The 19259-nt window shown below is 45.8% G+C and overlaps 1 protein-coding gene across 1 annotated transcript; it reads right to left on the reverse strand.

Annotated features, from left to right (window-relative positions):
* Positions 1 to 7057: 7057 nt before the first annotated feature.
* Positions 7058 to 14125, reverse strand: KRT74 (keratin 74). The gene is made up of 9 exons (XM_049783448.1): positions 13658 to 14125; positions 12951 to 13165; positions 12398 to 12458; positions 11887 to 11982; positions 11215 to 11379; positions 9473 to 9598; positions 8148 to 8368; positions 7697 to 7731; positions 7058 to 7254 (listed from the first exon to the last, which is right to left on the reverse strand). Exons 1-9 carry the CDS (start codon positions 14123 to 14125, stop codon positions 7058 to 7060), a joined length of 1584 nt encoding a protein of 527 aa, XP_049639405.1.
* Positions 14126 to 19259: the final 5134 nt, after the last annotated feature.

Consider the following 19259-nt stretch of genomic DNA (forward strand, 5'->3'; position numbering starts at 1 on the left):
TAGTTTCTGTAAATAGTGCTACAATGAAGATGCCTTTGGATTCAATGTCATGGAGTACTCTGCCTATATTCTCTATGTACCTTATGGTTTCACGTCTGATATCAAGGCCTTTAATCCATTTTGATTTTAATTTTGTGCATGGTTTAGAGATCTGAGCTCACTTTTTTGCATATAGTTGAGCCGTTTTCCTAACACCACTTGTTGAAGAGACGTTGCTTGCTCTACTTTGAATTTCTTGTCCCTTTATCAAAGATTAATTGATCATATACCTGTGGGCCCATTTCATAATATTCAAGTCTATTTAATTGATCTGAGGGTCTTTCTTTATTCCATTATCAAGCTGTATTAATGACTACTGCTTTATAATACAGTTTAATGTTGGGAAAAGTGATTTCTCCCATCTTCTTTTTTCCAATTATTTCTTTAGCTATTCGTGGACATTCATTGTCCCATATGAATTTCAGGAGTGTTTCATCCACATCTTTGAAAATGTCATGGGTATTCTCATAGAGAATGTATTAAACCTGTACAATGCTTTGGAAAGTATTATCATTTAATGATGTTAATCCTACCAGTCCTTAAGCAGGGTATATGTTTCCATTTCCTTATGTCTTCCTTTATTTCTTGAAGTAGTGTTTGTATAGGTCTCTTTAGTTAAATCATTTCCAAGGTACTGAATTTTCTGAGGCACAATTGTGAATGGGATTGTTCTTTTAATATCTCTTTCTTCTCTTTAATTATTTGTGTATAGGATCTTGAAGCCTGCCACTTTATAATACAAGTCTATTGTTTGTAGAAACTTTTTTGTAGATACTTTAGGATTCCCTAGGTACAGCGTCATGTCATCTGCCAACAATGAGAGGCTGACTTCTTCCTTTCCTATCGAGTTCCTAATATCTTTTTCTTGCCTAATTGCTATGACAAGTACTCCAGTACTATATTTAATAAAAATGATGAAAGGGGAAACTTTATCCTGTGCCAAATCATAGAGGAAAGGTTTTCAGTTTTTCCCTCACTGAGTATAATGCTTGCCAGGAGTAAATGTGGTGAATGGCTATTTAGAGAAAAGTTCCTTCACTTTCTATTTTATTAGGGGCTTTTGAATGGGTGCTGGACCTTGACAAATGTTTTCTCTGCATCTATTGATATGATCAAATAACTTATTGTTATAGTGTATATTGGTTGACTTGAATATGTTAAAATATCTGTGCACACTCTGGATGAAGTAAGATGAATCCTACTTGGTCATAGTGTATAAACTTTTTAATGAGTTATTGGATTCTATTTGCTACTATTTTGTTGAGGATATTTGCATCTGTGTTCATCAGGAATATTGGCTTAGAGTTCTCTGTTGTGGTATATCTGTCTGCTTTTGGTATCAGGATGGTGTTAACTTCATAAAAACTATTTGGAAGCTTTTTCCAGAAAAATTTCTCCTTTCATGGAAGAATATAAAAAGTATTGACAAGTAGGTCCTCTTTAAAGGTTTGAAAGAATTCACTAATGAATACATCTGGGAATGGACTTTTGTTTTGGGGAAGCCTTCTAATTACCATTTCAATTTCTTCAAATGTTATAGGTATTTCAAGTATTCCAGATTATCTTGGTCCAAACATAGGAGGTTTTAGGAGTCCAAAAATGTATCATTTTCTTCCGAGTTCTCTTGTTTTGTGGCTAATGTTTCTCAAAATAATCTATGTTTACCCTTTGTATTTCTCTAGTATCTGTTGTGACATCCCCCTTTTCATTTTTGATTCAGTTTACTGATTCTACTAAGCCACTCTCTTCCATTTCTTCCTTCAAAGCCAGTCTATCCTTATTAAGTTTTAGTCTGGTTGATCTATCAAGAGGTGACAGAGCAGTGTTGAAGTCTTCAGCAACCATTGTGTTTCTATTGATATCTTTCTTCAAGTCTTTTAGAAATTGTTTTAAGCATTTTGTTGGCATCTCATTAGGTGCATATATGTTTCTGAGCATGTTTTCTTCCAGATGTACATATCCCTTGATTATTAAGGAGTGACCTTCACTGTCTCTTATAAACTTTTAAAATCTTACACTTCTATGTACTCTTATATTAGTATGGTCATCCCAGTCTTTTTAAGGGAGTTGTTTGCTTGAAGGATTTTCTTCCAACCTTTGATTTTGATCTATGTTTTCTATGACTGTTCAAATGTGTTTCTTACAGGCAACAAAAATTTGGTTCGATTTGCTGATCCATTTTACCACTCTGTTTCTTACCTGATGAATTTAGTCCATTGACATTGAGAGAGATGATTACCATCAAATTTTGTGCTATTTTTTGGTAGAAGTTTTGTGTGGTTATGGGGTTTGCATTGCCTTAAAGTGGACCCTTCAGCACTTCTTTTAGTGTTGGCTTTGAGTCTGTAAAATTTCCAAGTTTTTATTTATCTGTGAAGCTGTATATCCTTCCTTCAAACATGAATGAAAGTATGGCTGGGTGAAGTGGCCTACTGTTTTCTGTTCACTTATTTTGAGAATATTTTTCAAGTTTTGTTCATTTATTTTAAGAATCTTTTCCAATTTCTTCTTTTGAATGGAGGTGTTATTCAGCTCATCTTCCAGCTGAATTCTGGATTCTGTCCTTAGCAGCTCTTACTCTGCTGTTGAGTCTTTCCAATGAGTTATTCATTTCATCTACAAGTGTTTCAGTTTTAATATTTCTATTTCAAGCTTTCTGATTTCTACTTTCATATCCTTTTGAGTCTTATGGGCTGTCTGTTACATGGTTTCTCTAAGTTATTTGAACAGCCTTAACATTTCCACTCTAAATTTCTGATCAGAGAGACTATATAGGTGGCTGATATTAATTGAGTTTTCAGAATTTCTGTCTTCATTCACTAGGTGTGTTTGGGTTCTGTGCTATTTTTCCATTGCAACCTTTGTAGTGTGGTGGTGCTCTTTGTGTTGTGGTAGAACTGTTTGTGAGAAGAAATACATAGCTGCAGAACAAAATGGAGTGGCCACTCTTGCCCAGGCTCACTTACCTTAGTTCAGTTCAAAATGGCACTATTTTAGTCCAAACTCCACCCATAGCCTGCTGCCAGTCTGGCTACTGCAGGTCAACTCCCCTTTATTTTCTCCTGGCATGTCTATTCTTGAATGGTAAATAATTCTTTATATGTTAGATCCTTTTCAAAATCATGATTTGTAACCATATTGTATTATCCTATGGGTTTTTTTTTCCAGCTTATTATTAGATAGCTGAAGTGTCATTTTGTTGAAGCCCAAGTGAGCTATTTTCTCTTTTGTTGTTTGAGATTTGGATCTTTTATCTAAGATTCCTTTGTCAAATCCAAGCTCATGTAAATAGGCCTCTGTTTTTCTTTAAGAGTTTTATTCCCTCTAGATGAGGACTGGGTGCTGAAAGGAGATAAAATGTTATGCATGATACTCATCAGTAACAGTATTGTAAACCACAGTGACTTAAAAAAAAAGAGGGCTGGGGGAGTCCTGCCATAGAGAATAGGAGGGAAATTGGGTAGTTGGTAGAGGAAAGTGGACACTGGTGAAAGAATTGGTGTTAGAACATTATACTCTACCATGAATAACTTCATGGTAATTCAATTAGAACAGTTTATGATTCTGGCTCTTATACTTAGCTAGTTAAATATCTTTAATTTTCCTGGAGAACCAGCAGCATTCTGTTGTATGTGGATAGCTAGTTATTCCAAAATTTTTTTTATTTTATTCTTTTAAAGAAGATTTTTATTTAATGAAAATGTAACACATAGTTGACATAACTAATCAAATGCATTTGTTTCAAGAAAAGAGAAAGCGAAGTTATTGAAAAAATAGAAAAACTAAAAAATAAAATGGAAGAGAAGAAAAAAGAATAAAAAAGTTCAGTAGCTAGTATATTTGTGGAAATTATTTCATCTCCAATAAAGTAACTAAAACAATAGCAGGTTTAGTAGGCTCTTTTTTATAAAGATAAAAGATTTAAAAAATGCAATAAAAAAGTGTATGTGTTTGTATGTGCGTGTGTACGTATGGCAGTTGTTGTTTGCATAGGCACAGAAAAATATGGATAAAACAGGAAAAACCTTTGGCTTAAAAACAGGGAGACTTTACCCATGAAGTTTCCTGGCATAAGACCAATTACAGGCTTCAGGCATACTAAATTGTCTAACCCTAAACTTTCTCTGTGGTCCCAGTAGAAGTTCTTCACAATCATGGTTGTCCAACAACATTTCTTAAAGAAGAAATCATTTCTGGGTGCCTGTTAGATGAAGTTTCTTTATGTGTTACTTGCTGCAAAGATGAGCAAAGAACAAGGCCATACTAACCCTTGGAAGCTCCAAAGGGTGGCTGATAGAATCAGTTACATAAGAAGGTTGTCACTCTGGCAGTAATCATTGAAATCTCCACCCAACTTGGGGATTCAATCAGGGGACTTTTAAGAGCTTTTAGGCAAATCAATAAGTAATGAAGATGTGACAGAAAAATGCATGAACAGTAACTGTGTAAGTGGCTCACCCTTTTATGGGCATTTCTGGACTCTAGTAGGAGAAAATGATTGGGTTCCACCTACCCCAGTCCAAGGAAATATGTCTTTGCTTCCCCAGGATTCTCTCCAGCCAAACTTATACTGCCTGTTCCCTCTGGCATCTTTAGCCAGAATGATCTGACTCATTGACCTGGCATTTGTCAAGACAGTTCCTGCCTCCCTATGTCAGAATCTTCATGAACCTCAGATGACAAAAATCTATCTTAAATCAGTAAATATGCTGTCACCAACTGCCCTTTTGCACATTCATCAAAAACATTGCTTCTTTCCATTCTCTGAGCTCACAGGCACTCAGAGCAAGTATTTCTCTGTGTTGGTACCTTGTGTTTCTCTTGTGTTGGCTACCTGCCTTGGTGGTTGGGACTGAGATCAGGTTATACTATGATCCTGGGGGAGGCCACCAGAGCATGCATATTGCCTTCAAGGCCATTTCCACTGGTGGGACCATCAAAGCTCCCCCAGTCCTTATAACTAGATACCAGAGAATGAGTTCTTTGGGGCAACTGGTAGTGCATTGGTGCTAGAAGTCTTAGGTGATCCTGTAGTTTATGACCAGGGGTTCTTGGAAGGATCTTGGGCCTGAGCACTGAGAAATGTGTCCCATGATTCTTCACTTGGGGGGTACCAAATTTACAGGCTCTAAACAATATCAAGGCCTACAATATTAATCACCACTGATTGGTCTGAGTATCACAGGTGGGCACCATCTCTAGAGCCCATAAAAATCCTTAGAGGGAGCCTTGAGTGACAAGGCCCCAATTCTTGAACCTTGGGTTTCCCACAGTAGATTACACTGGACTAAAAATCTCCTTTACACCAGGAAAAGTCCAAAGTAGTTAATAGACATTCTGGTCTTGAATGATCTGTGACCTATTGTCCTGAGAAATGTGAAGAGCCTATTACACTGGTGCAGCTGAGTCAAGGGCTAAGTGCTCAGGGCCTGAGAAATATCTAACCTCACCATGAACCTCGGGAAGTTGGAAATATCCCATCCCTCTAAAATTAAGTAGTAAGCTTTTTTTATAAAGATAAGAGATTTAAAAAATACAATAAAAACATGTGTGTATTTGTATATATGTGTGTGTGTATACGTGTGGCAGTATGCATAGGCACAGAAATATATGGAGAAAAAAAAAGGCCTGTGCTCAGATCTGCCATTCTGGAGGATTTATGTTTGTGCTCTAACAACTATCTACATGCCTGGTTATCTGCCTTCAATCACTGTTCTTCCTTGTACCTGCCTCACATCTTCTCCTTCATGGCATAAATGACATACACATCACATATGTGTGCAAAGCACACAGGCATGCACAACATGTAAGCAGGCATAAAACAAAGAGTATGCGAGCACACACGGCATGCATGACTTGCAGGCATAAATTGCTGGTAAGCATACATAGCATGCATGGCACACACTCATAGCCACCCTGTATTGATTGCTCCTTATTTGTACATATGAACCTTTGTGTGTATGTCCCTTTCTTTAATCAAACTTAGCAGTTATGTGTGGGGGTCACTTTAGGGGATGGGAGACTTAGATTGGCATGCTGGATGGAGAGCATCTCTGATATTCTTCAAGGGCATTTTATTGGATGTACAGCAGAAATTCAGAGTTTTGGTGCAAGCAAAGAAGGGACTGGGTGTCGCTGTTGAGGATTTTTACACAAGAGCCATGACTTCTCTGCTGGCTGAGACAGGTCAGTGAGCTTGGCTTGGGACAGTGGCATCGAAGTTGAAAGCTACTGCAGGAACCAGCACCAGAGAGAAGCTCAGACCTGCCCCGTACATTCACATCCACAGTCCTAAGCCATTGCCACAGAATTCTACTCTACCTTCATGCAAAGAACTTGAGCTTCCCTGGGTGAGAGGAAGGGGTGGCATGCAGGGAAGGCCTAGTATCAGCCAGGCACCCTTCACTGGAGGGTGATGCTGGAGTGCATTCTCTGACATCCACAGGTACTGGCTGCCTCTCTGTTGCAGGGTTGGGGAACCATTAGAGGCAATGCACACTAGCCTTAGAGGAGTGGGCAGGTGATAAAGGGGGCAGAAAATACCACTTCTTTTTCCCATGACTTTATGCCTGTGGTACAGTTAGGAGTCTGAACCCACATTCTTTTGGACAGTCAAGTTTTTCTGCAAACCATCTTTGAGGGGGGTCACCAAGGCATTCTTGATTCTAGTCAGTAGCTGCAGTATTTTCCCTCATCCAGCCATTGGTGCAGTAGAAACACTGCACACCCATTTCCCTGGATCACAGCTGAACAGACCCTCATGCAGGGCAAACTGTCCCCCTCCCACTTCTCCCACTCTCCTCTCTCTAAGGATGATCAGAGCTTCCCGGAACCAAGAAAGGGACTTAGAGCTGGACCCAAAGCCTGTGCAGCTGAAGAGAGAAAGGAAGATGAGAAGTCGCCATGGGCCCTGGGAAGTGAGAGAGGCTGTTAGGTAAGAGGCCATAGTGCCCAGGGGTGTGTGTGGTCTTCAGATGGGCCAAGGGCATTCTCTCCCAGGTGCCCAGGTGACTGGGGCTCATCGGGCAGCTTTCCTAGTGGGGGTGTTGGCAGGAGTGGTCCTATCTTGGGAATCCTTGAGGTCCCCCACTCGTGTTCCTTTTGTCTTGGTTTGTATGCTTCGCGCACTGCTGGCATTGCTGGCTGCGAGCTCAGCACCCATGGAGGAGGGTGGGTAGTAGCCATAGCTGCCCCCACTGCTGCTGCTGATGACGGCTGCAGAAAAGGGTCCAAACCAGGAGGAAGGGGTTAGTCATCAAGTGATCTTCCCACTAGAAAAACCCTGCCACCCAGCTGTCAAGAAATGTTCTTGGAATGAATTAGCATGACCCTGTCCCACATGGAGCTTTGTGAAAGAGAGACCAGCAGGGACAGATGGTACCTGAGTTTCCATGCCCTAACCTAAGTGTCCCTCTCCAGCCTTGTTTTGGGATGCCAGGATATTAGGAAGGTGGGCAGCCTATGATTCTGGCTTCTAGAGGACAAAAGGGAAGTAGGTTTCCTTGAAACCAGAAAATCTTCCCGAGACATTAACAACTCACCAGGCAACACCCATGAATGTGCGTAACACGACTTTTTCCTGGGGTCTCTTACTTTCCCATAAATTCAGAATCTTGCCCTCCCCACATACACAAAGACTACCTCAGGAGACACTTACAGATGCTCACGGAGGAAGGGTTCTCACCAGACATCCTACAGGACAGATGAGAGACAGACATGAGAGGAGGAAAGAGCAGGAGAGTCACCCCATGGGCCTGTTGCTGCTGTCACTGTAATTCATTATTATGTAGGAAGTCAACAGAGATGATCACCCCCATTCTGCTGAGGAGCCATGACATCACATGCTTCACAAAGATTGTACAGTTACTATTTCATCATAAGCAAAGTCTATCCTCAGTCCCAAGGCTATTTCATCCCATTGAGTAGAACCCCCGTTGTGCTTCCTAGTCCATAACTGAGAGCCCTGCGAGAGGGGCTGAGCTCAGCAATCACACCCATCCTGGTGTCACCTGTGCAACTGTCCTTTGTCTCTCACCTCCCAAACAACCCCAGCCTGGCAAGGAGTCCCCACAATTCTTTCTTCATTGCACCACACCCGCGCCCCTCACCTGCACTCCTCGCCTTCCAGCAGCTTGCGGTAGGTGGCGATCTCCATGTCCAGGGCCAGCTTCAAACTCATCAGCTCTTGGTATTCCCGTAGCATTCGGGCCAGCTCCTCCTTGGCCTGATGCAGGGCACCCTCCAGCTCATCCAGCTTGGCCCGAGCATCCTTGACGGCATTGTCTCCCTGCTGTTCGGCATCAGCAATGGATGTCTCCAGGTTGGAACACTGAGAGAGAAAACGATCAGGGCTAGGAGGACCTCCAGATTGTAAAAGCAGGGAGCAGCAATCTCGCCTGAGGTGCAAGTAGTAGAAGCAGGGTCAGTTCCAGAGCCTGCATTCTCCCTGTATTTTCCTCCAGATAGTATTCAAAGGAGTATTGCCAAGCTATCAGACCAGCTGCATTTCAGAAATGCAGAAAAAGTCTGATGTTTACAAGATTATGATACACCTGGGTAGAAGGCCACCAATGGTTCCAGGTTCAGAGGACACGATGTCCAGGAGAAGAAGACTGAGGCATCAGCCAGGGCTGGGGAGCAGGCTGGGGTGGGACAGCAGTCAATGGGAGCCAGTGAGCCAGTTCCTGTGAGGGCCCTTTCTGCCTGAAAAACCACATACATGCTCTGATGCAGGCCTGATGGGAAGGGTGGCTTTTAGGGATCCTGTGAACAGGCTGCTCAGTGCCCCCACACTGCCTGGTGGGGAGGGTCATGCAATGTAGACATATACACTGCTTGCCTTTGGGTCTGATAGTTCTAGAGGAGCAGTGCTTGCCTGGTCTTCGGAAAAGAGCATCTGTCCACTGACTCATGACTGAGACAGATCCACAATGAGGGGAGGGTGCCATAAGGTAGCACAGGGCTGGGGGTCCATCAGGGCTGTCCCCCAAGGAACACACTGAAGATGGAGGCAGATTTGCTGCCATGATGTTGTGGGAGAAACAGGAGATGAAGCTAGTTGCTCTCTATCAGGAAGAGCCCAGCTGAGGCAATGAAAGCCTTTTCTAGCCCAGTCTTATTTTCTAAATGGGGATGGGGAAGGGAGTGTTTGGAGAAAAGTACCAGGCCCTCAGTTCTGAGCAGGTTCTTGAAGCAGGAGAAACAGGCCTGTGGGTGTCTAAGGCATCCCTGTCCAGGTGGGGAAGCTTGAATCTTTTTTCCTAGGGCACACCCCTGATTTGGTGGTGGGCTGGAGGCAATAATTAGGTGCTGCTATGCTCAGGTCAAGGAGCACCTGTGGCCTTCCAGGGCTATACCCAGTGGTGCTTAGGGCAGAGGACAATGTGGTCACCTTCAGGGGCTCTGACCTCCTCCTACAAGGGGAGCTTCCCACCTGCTTTTTCACATTTGTAATCTCACACCGGATCCTCTGGATGAGCCGGTTGAGCTCCGACATCTCATTCTTGGTGTGCTTGAGGTCATCACCATGCCGACTGGCAGCCAGTTGCAGCTCCTGGATCTGTATTCCCAGAGGTAGAAAGTTTGCAGAGAATTAGGAGCTACTGGTGAGGGTCAGATCCCTGGATATGTTGCAGCCCAGAGAGTGACTCTGGAGGGAAGTTGAGAGAGTTTGCACCAGAATTCCTCTCCCAGGCATGGGTGTTACAATTCAGAACCCATGCATCGTTGTCCTAGCTCCCTTACTCATGCTCCTGCCTGCAGTACTTCTAAGACAGAATTGTAAAGGATACTGTTAGGCTGTATTAAATAAGACCAGCTTGTGAGAGAAGCTCTACTCACTTCTACAAAGCACCTTTCTAAAGGTGCTTTTACAGGGCAGACTCTGCTCCAGAAACCCTGGGCACAGAGCCCTGCTCCCTGGATTAGTATGAACAAACAGTGAGGTATACCTGAGGGGTAGTGAAATTGTTAACCCAAAATGTGGAGTCAGACCTTCCTCTCTCCTCTTGCCTGGTCCTCCAAAAAAAGGGAAGGTGGGATCATGGAGAGGTATATAGGACTTATGCTCCTTCCCCACGCTAGATAATGATTTAGAACCGAAGAAGAAATGGGACAGATGAGAGATTGGTGTGTGAAGAGGACTGGTGTAAATAGGACAGGAGTGGGCAGGGCAGATATGATGGAGATCAGGGTGAATAGGGCAGGTGTGAGTTGGGTGGGTGTAACAAAGCCAGGTTTCTATAGAGAAGGTTGAAAGAGACAGTGTGAGCAGGACAGGAATGAGCAAAGAAGGTGTCAAAAAGGCAAGTGGGAGCAGGACAGGTGTGAGCAGAATATGTGAGGCAAAACCAGGTCTGAGCTTGATAAGTGTGACTACAGATGGTGTGAGCATGGCAGATGTGAGCAGGGTAGGTATCAGCAGGAAGAGTCTGAGCTTTGCCAGCATTAGAAGGCAGGTGTGAAGAGGGAAGGCAATGAGCACAAGAGGCAATCAGGTAAAGAGTTTCTCAGCCTGGATTTGACACAAAGGCAGGATACCCCTTACCCAAAAGGCTGAATGTCCTCTCTTCCTCCTGAAAGTCCTCCCACGGTGATCAGGAGGGAGATTGTGACTCCCTTTTTTTTTTTGCTTCCTGCCCTTCCCAGCTCATTTAAAACTACTGTCCACAGGGTTGGATAGATAGCATAGAGGTGAAGGGTTTGCCTTGCATTCAGAAGGACAGTGGTTCAAATTTCGGCATTGCATATGGTCCCCCATGCCCGCCAGGCACGATTTCTGAGCGTAGAGCCAGGAGTAACCCCTGAGCACTGCCGGGTGTGACCCAAAACCAAACCAAAACAAAACAAAACTAATGTCCACATGTGTTGCTTCCTCTGCTCCTGGAAACACACCACCCCAGTCCCTGTGGAAATACCTTGTGTTTTCAGGTAAGGACTACCTCCCCTTCCTCTTCAGAGGCTGTCTGTCCCCTCAGTGGTTAATGTCCTTCCAGACCTATCTCATGACCAAGCTTTAATAACAGACTCAGCCAAGAAAGTTTTGTAGAGAAAATGCTCTGAAAGCTTTGGTTCTAAGCATTCTTTCGCCAGCACAGCTATTAAGGTGGATCTTGAGTTCCTTGCTGGAGGGACTGTGCATTCTCTGTGAGGGGTGCTGGGAGAGGAGGAACCCACCTTGCTCTGGTACAGGGCCTCTGCCTCAGCCTTGCTCTTCAGGGCGATGTCCTCATAGTGTGTGCGCACCTCTGCAATGATGCTGTCCAGGTCCAGGTCTCGGTTATTGTCCATGGACAAGATGACTGAGGTCTCACTGGCATGAGTTTGTATCTGGGCCAGCTCCTGAGTAGAGGTGAGGTCAAAGTGAGGGTCCCCTTGCCTTTGCTTCCTCTATCAGTCTGAGTCCTTGACTCTGGACAAAATGCCTCTCCCACTCCAACCTCCACCTCCAGGGGGGAAGAGCCTGCCTGAGGTGTATCAGTGGGAGTCCTAAGGACAGGGAGCTGCCCAATGGTGGGACTCATGTCAGGGGACAGCCAGCAGGAAGCAGAAGTGCAAGGCTATGGCAGAAGCCAATGTTGACTGTGATTCACAGAACCACCCATGTGAGCTCCAGTGAAACTTCATGGGACCATTTCTCCTCTCCATGTGCCCCATAGGGCACCATCTCCTGCATCTGCCCTCAAGGCACCTGGACCCCACTCTCTCATGTGCCCTGTTGCAGACTTTGGCATATTAAAAACTCTTCAATTCTGTGTCTCCAGAATCCCTCCAGTGGTCTCATTCTAGATGAGCCTGGACGGGTTGGGGCATAGAAGGGAAAGAGGCAGATGAGAACAGGGTACTCACTGCATCATACAGACACTTGAGGAACTTGATGTCCTTATCCAGAGAGTCCACCTTGGCCTGCAGCTCCACTTTCACTGCATAGGCTGCATCTGCATCCTGCAAGGCACATGGGTTCCAGGTCAGACTCTGCTCACATCTGACCCACCCTGGCATCACTGGGTCCCCCTTATTATCCCACAAGGGGAAGCTTACACTAAATAAAAATTAGTGTGGGTTGATTTTTCTCTTATACCCAGGGAATATTGGGAACCAAAAAGGAGAATTGGGTCTGGGTTTGTTTGTTTTGTTTTGTTTTTTGAGAAAACAAGCCTAACAAGACCACGGAACTTTGCTCAGTCATACAGAAAGACCAAGCTGTGCCAGATCAGAATTCTCTCCTGACTTCTATTTCCTGGGGGTACATTTTTTTTGGTGTGGTCTTCCTTGTTTAACTAACCCTGGACTTTGACTCCTTCTCCTGAGTGAGTTGGATGCATGGGTGTGAGGGTCCAGAGGCCTGCCATCCTCTTACCTTCTTGAGCACCACAAAGTCGTTCTCAGCAGCTGTGCGCCGGTTAATCTCCACCTCATACCTGTAGGCAGGAGGCAAACTCATAGAGGCCTGGGATCTCCCAACCAAATTTTCCCCAAGTCAGGCAGGTGTTAGGGTGAAGAGTGCCTCAGGGAGAGAGAACATTAGCTAGAGTGTGCCTGCTCTGTCCCTGGTTACCTCCTGGCACTCCTTTTGCTGGGTTCTAGGAAAGTACCTAGAATCTGTTAGACACCCACATGACTCCCCAAGCTGTCAAGACCTCCTTTTAGCAATGAAGTTGGAAGTTCTCATGAAACAGCTAAGTGTGAGGCCTGTTTCCTGATACTCCCATCCTCACCTTCTAAAATGTGTCATCAAGAGGACAGGTTCAGAAGCCTCTGGAATATAAGCCATGGCCTTTGATTAAAAAAAAAAAAAAAAAAAGCACTGGTGAAGGGCTGTGTGTTCTTTACATGACTGAAACCCAACCACAATCATGTTTGTAATCAAGGTGTTTAAATAAAGATATTAATTTAAAAAAAAAAAAGCTCACCTCTTCTTGTAGTCCTCCACCACATCACGCATGTTCCTCAGCTCTGAGTCCAGCCGCACCCTGTCCCCTGACAGCCCCTCCAGCTGCTTGCGCAGGGAGCTGATAAAGCCCTCCAGAATGGGCTCCAGGTTCTTCTTACAGTTGCTCAGGTCCAGCTGCTGCAGTAGCTCCCACTTGGTCTCCAATACTTGGTTCTGCTGCTCCAGGAAACGTACCTGGGAGCATCAAGGGCACCATTGGGTCCTATGGTTACACACTCTGACTTCCCCCATCCCTAGAGACTTTTCTTATGTCCTTAAACTTAAAACTAACTGTCCACTCATGAAGCCCATGTCCGCCAACCCCACTATAAATGCTCTCTCCATGCCTTCCAAAAATAATGTCAGGACCTGTTGTAGATTTGACAGCCTCTGCTGCTGCCTGCCCCAGGCCCCCCAAGGTGCTGTCCTTTCGGGCTCAGCCCTCATGTCTAGGAAAGCAGAGCACCACCATTCAGCTGTCCCACATAAGACCCTCAGATCTTTTAATGCCCTTAACCCATACTCCCATAAAGTAGCATTCTCTCATGGTCCTTTGTGCTCCCAGTCTGCCTGCCTCACTTGATGATCGAGTCTCTCTGGGGCCCCCTCTTTTTCTTCCCCTAGGCTTGCCCACCCAGCAGCACTGCTTGCTCCTCTCTCTTTGTCTTCTTCCAATCTATCACCCACCTTGTCGATGAAAGAGGCAAATTTGTTGTTCAGAGCCTTGATCTGCTCCCGCTCCTGGGAGCGAACTCGCTGGATCTCAGGGTCCAACTCCACATTGAGGGGTGCCAGGAGGCTCTTGTTAACAGTGACATGGTGGATGCCTCCTGGGGGACACACAGCTGGGCAGGCAGGCCCCAAAACCAGGCTGCCGAACATGCTGCCTGCAAAGCCAGTGGGCCGCCCCCCTCCGTATCCAGAGCTAGACCCAAAGCTGTAGCCTGTGCGAACACTGGTGCCAGCCACGTTCAGGGGAATGTACCGAGACCCTCCAAAATTATAGAGGCTTCTGCTGCCAAAGCCTGTGGTAGCCCCTGGGCCCGCTGCTCGGCATGACCCAGCACTTCCCACTGGCTTCCTTAGTATCACGGCTGAGTGCCCGCTGAAACCGGCCTTGTCAATGCTGGGCTTGAGACTCAGTTGCCGACTCATTGTGAGTGATGGAGCTGATGGTCTGGAGTGAAGAAAGTAAGCACAAGGAATCGTGGAATCACCAGCACTGATGAGCGCCTGGAGTGTTACCTGCTTTTATACTGCTGAGCCCAGGCACACACCGGAAAAGGGTGGCTCTCATCTATCTCCAGGCCTTGAGGGGCATTAGGCCATTTATAGGAGCTTATAGGGCCTTTGGCCGCAACAAAGGCTTCCTGATAGGGAGTGAATGTGCTACCCTTGCATACTGAAGCAGGCTAATCACCCTTTATCTGGACTCTTAATTAGGGACCTGAGTTATCCCCTTTCTTGATCTCCTGGCTGCATTTTCTCAGGGCAGCCTCCTCACTCACCAAGTCACTAGGAGCCTAAAGCCTTGCACAGCACAAGTTTGGCTCTCTCTAAAGTGGACATGGCAGAAGCTTTGGGTTCTTCACCAGTAGCATCTCTCCCAACCAAATGGTCTAGCAATGGAGGCATCTGGGGACTGGGAGGCCCAGGAAGGCCATGGTAGTCTTTTCAAAGATCCAGGCTGAGAAAGAAGACCCCAGGCTAGAGTCATTCTAGGACCAACAGTGATGCAGCAACAGAGCACAGTTTGGAAGGCCTCATAGAGCCTAGATGGCCTTAGTAAGGCTCTGGGGCCTCGATGATGCCTTCAAACTGCAAGATCTCTTGGGTGACTCTCAAGTTCCTGCAACTCCTCCTTCCTGAACAAGGTCCTGTCTTGGCATAGGTGGTGCCACCAGGGCTTTCTAAATGCCAACATCTGCTCCTCCTTCCCTTGTCCCACATCACCCTCCACGCTGTGCCCTGGTGAAACCCGAGATTCACTGCTGGATTCAAGGCGAGGAGTTGGCCTGTCTCTTTCTGGCTTTAAGAAGTCCTTTATTGAGGGACAGAAGAGACCAGCTCTACTCTCTCTTGTCCCAGCAAGTGGTGTGTTATATGTGTGTTGTGTGTATATGTGTGTAGCATGTGTATATGTGTGTGTGGTGTGTGTACGTGTGCACATGTGTGGTGATGGGTTATGGGAGAGGAGTTTTAAGCCCAGCATAGTTGGACGACTGTATACAGAACAAGAGCCATGTTCTGTCACTATACTGGGGTTCTTAGCCCCAAGTAGATGGCTCAGAGGCAAGAGACACTGACTAGCAGGGCAGGGCAGATGGAACTGTGAGCTAGGTGGGGCATGAAAGCAAAGCTGGGGTGACCTCAGCAGTTATTCTTTTTGCCTTCCCCCCTTCTCATAGCCATTGCCTCTCTGAGGCACCGTGGGAAGTCCACATCTACAGACCCTGTGTTTTGAGTTTTTTAACAGGGTCTATCCTGGAGCATGGGAGGGCATAATTGAAGGACTTCCTTGTGGGTTTCTAAACCTGATTGCAAGCTCCAGTTGTATGTGAATGTCAACAATAGTATTTGACCCCCTGGCCCTCACCACCTCGGAACCAAAGAGAAGAATCTCAGTAAAGACTTTGCATGCGGCAGAGCATAGGAATAACAGAAGAACCAGTGTTCAGGGATCAGAGAGACACTGGAGCCTGGAGCCCAGGAAAAGTTGGATAGGGGGTCAGTGGAAGCTCTAGACCAGAGGGGAGGGGCAGGCTGTGCAAAAGTGACCCTTAGCACTGGGGGTTCACCTGTCATCATGCCCACATTGTCATCAAGGCTTTCTGACTTCACCCTGTCCCATCCCGAACTTCATAGCTGAAAAATATGAGAAAATATGCCCAAGTTTGCTCCATGAGAAAACAGAGCTAGTGGGCACTTGGCATGTTCTGTGACCAAGAAAAGAGATAAAGAAGCAAAGGCACATTGGGTGCACATGGCTGGCACTGATTGAGGATGCATCTGCTGGACTAGAGCATTGATATGGGGAGGTGATGGGATGTGGACTTAGTCTCAAATTAGGCCCCACTCAGAATTTTAGAGCACGATCAGCCAGGATAGGGATGGCCAGAGGAAGGAAAAGCCTTGGAGTCAAGGTTGCTTCTTTATTCTAGATCCTCCAATGCTTAATCCAGGGACTCAACACAGTTAATAAATTCCATTTTGATGAGTGATTCATGACCATGGCCCTAGGTCTGTACTCTCTCATCTTGCCAAGCACAAGCCCAGATGTAAAAGAGTTGAAACTAAACCAGAGAATATTGGTTTAGCAAGAAAGGCCCAGGGTGGGTGCATAAAGTCTGAAAAGACTCCGAGAAACAACAAAGCATGTTTTTGGTGGCAGATAAATGCTCTCAGAAGTGCTAGGAAGGAAAGAACTGGCACTGAGGCTGGAATCATGCCCATGTCCTCATCCTACCCACCTTCAATGAATGGCCCCACAGACTGGCCAAGAGTTACAAAGAGTCAATGGTGGTGGGATTGGCTGGTCAGAAGAAGTAGTGGAGACTTAAAAGTGAGATGAGGAGGCCATGAGAATGTTTCCCAGTATCCTTGTCAACATCAAGGCCACCCACAGGGCCCTTCCTAGTTGATTCCTAGAGGATTTAATTGGAGGGAGTTGTCTTGGTTTTCCACAATAGGATTTCTGACAGTTTTCATCTTCACTGTGCTTACTTCTCTCTAATTAGTCATCACCCACACTCTCCACACCCGTCTTGAAGTTCACCAGACTGAGGAACTTGGGTCAAATGGGTCCCTTCAATAATTTTAAAATAATTATAAAGCTGAGCTTCTACTGCTCTTCCCACTCCATTTAAGACATGGAGATGGAGATAGTGGGGAGAAGACATCATACAAGCCCAAGAGCATTACATGGCTATGTTTCCCATAACTTTTGCTTTCTGCAATGGGTTATGTGTGATATGTGGGATTCAGATATGCTGGTATTGATATTCTCTTTTCCAAGATCATTTCAAATGCAATGTGTGGATGAATATTTGGGTCAGGGAGAAATTGGGAGGTGGGTATATAGTGGTGGGGAGAGTGATCCAGTGCATGGTGGGTGAAGGTGGATGAGGAAGCAAGGATCAGCAAGTAGGAAGGTAGTGGACCAGGAAGGATACTTTTCTTCTCCATGGGGAGCATGTGGAAGACTATGGGGTTGCACATGAAGACAGGGTGGTAAGAAATATCCCATAGCTCAGTTTGTGTGTACCAGACTCTCCTATTCTCTTGGCTTAGGGTGTATCTGGAAGATCCTGGATGGTTCTTGAAGGTCCAGGTCCAGATCTGTAGGCTTAGGCCCCCTGCTTGACTTTATGATGTTGATGGCCATTTCTGGTTCTTTGGCCTTTGACCACTGAGTACAGTTAAATTAGCCACTTTCTCAACTACAGCTCTAGCAAGTCATGGATAAAGACACTTGGAGGATTCTTCACCTAACACCTGGGAATTAAGCACAGAACCTTTCAAATGGAGGGTCTGAGTTTTCACACCTTTTTGGAAATCTTGGTGTATAGTCTGAGTGTTCTGGCCTTTCTAGTACTGTGTGGGGAGTTTGTTCTTCCCTCTTCCCAAATCAGCCAATTAAGACCACAGTGGCTGCAATTGCATCCTGTGCTCTTCTTGCTCCTCGTAGTCCCCTTATATCTCCCCATATCTCCTCTGATGTAAAATTCTCTGAATCAAGCCAGGCCTCACTTCAAGAAGTGAGCAGAATCAATGAAAAGCATCACTGGAGTTAGATGCCTTGGGAAGGAGCAGGAGTGAGAGAATGTAGGAAGAGAAGCCAAACTCTTAGCTTCCTAACCAGATCAGGAAGGGGAAGCTCTGAGCACTGAAAATGAGTGAGGACCCTTAATTAAGACTTGTAGAGTGACCAACTCTCCCAGGTTGCCTGAGACCAAGGGGCTTTCCAAGGCATTCACCTTCTGTGTCCCAAGAAAACCTGAGCAGTGCCTCAGCGCTCACATTCATTGTTTATGTTAAAGTTCAGAGAAGTGGTTCTTTGACACGATCTCTCTATCGTGCTAAAAATCTCAATACACAGACTCTGCTCTCATCTCTTTTATCCCTACAGTCACGAAACCCTATCACATCCCTAGCACACAAGCATGAACATGAGTCCCCCAGATATGTAAATAAAATGGGTGTCTCCCACTAAAGTCATAAACCTTTATGTACTGAATGCCTGCTCTGTTGCAGGCTTTGTGCTAACAAGCTTTCTAGGCAGGCCCCCAACATGGTCCAAATGCTCATTTCTTGATATCACATTGTATGCCAGGTCAAATCCTCAGACATTTGCAGACTGAAACTTGATCAAGGAAGCATGTCACTTCGTTGATCCCTCCCACTGCCAGTCTCACTGCTTCTACACTCCTAGATACCCTTCTCAAGACAGAATCCCCCATACCCTCTCTTCAGCACCGGCCTCTACTCTATCTCTGTTGCAGCCCAGGTTGGGGGACAAAGAGGGGTTTGCATCCACTCACACTATGTGGAGAAGGGCCTCAATTCTGCTTTACCAGGCAGCTATGGGACTCACAGTGGCCTTCTGGCCACTTAGAAAGGAGCTCCAGCCCAGCAGCTCTGTTTTGCTCCTTCCCACCTCCCACTTGACCCTTATGGACCTTATGTTATACAGTCTGTGGGTCCCCCACAATGAGCAGTGGGGTGCTTGACTGGACCTTGGGACCAGGCTCATCTTTGAGGAGAGAAGCACGTTGGAGTGAATGTTCCTCCTTTGATGGGTGGACACAGCTTAGGTTCCCCCACCACCTCCAATCCCCTTCTCCAGGGAAGGTTAGTCCAGAACCAAGGAAGAATTGATGCTCCCCCCAGTATTCCCTCCCCAGAACACTGCCTACCCTTCCTCTACTCCAGATCAGGGTATACTATGGGCTGCTATATCTTGCCTGGAAATGGAGTGCCTCTGCCTTGAGCAGCCCAACCTTGCTCTGGAAGCTCCCCTGGCCTGGCCTGGCCTGGCCTGGCCTAGTGTCTTTCTCCCACTCTCTACTCTGGCTTTTTAGATTTTGGAATCTGGATAGGGCCCTGCCCTTGAGTATGGCTTCAGCTCCCTTCAATTCTCTTTCCTCCTCGCTTCTTCCTTCTGTTTCTTTTAATAAAAGCAGCTCTCTGGGCTCATTACACCCCCTCCGCACCTCTCTCCACACACACACCTAGTCATCCCGGGAGCTTGTCCCTGAAGTATGTTCAGACAAGCTCTGTCTTGCCCAGA

This window comes from Suncus etruscus, chromosome 11 (assembly GCF_024139225.1).
Source record: "Suncus etruscus isolate mSunEtr1 chromosome 11, mSunEtr1.pri.cur, whole genome shotgun sequence".
Classification (NCBI taxonomy): Eukaryota; Metazoa; Chordata; class Mammalia; order Eulipotyphla; family Soricidae; genus Suncus; species Suncus etruscus.

Bases quoted from the DNA above. Each gene is read 5' to 3' on its own strand.
- KRT74 (XM_049783448.1), bottom strand. From the start codon at position 14,125: ATGAGTCGGCAACTGAGTCTCAAGCCCAGCATTGACAAGGCCGGTTTC. The intron at 8,369-9,472 runs GTGGGAAGCTCC...TTTCTCTCTCAG, and splicing joins TTACAAATGTGAAAAAGCAG to TGTTCCAACCTGGAGACATC. The intron at 7,732-8,147 runs GTGAGGGGCGCG...TCTGTCCTGTAG, and splicing joins CTGGAAGGCGAGGAGTGCAG to GATGTCTGGTGAGAACCCTT.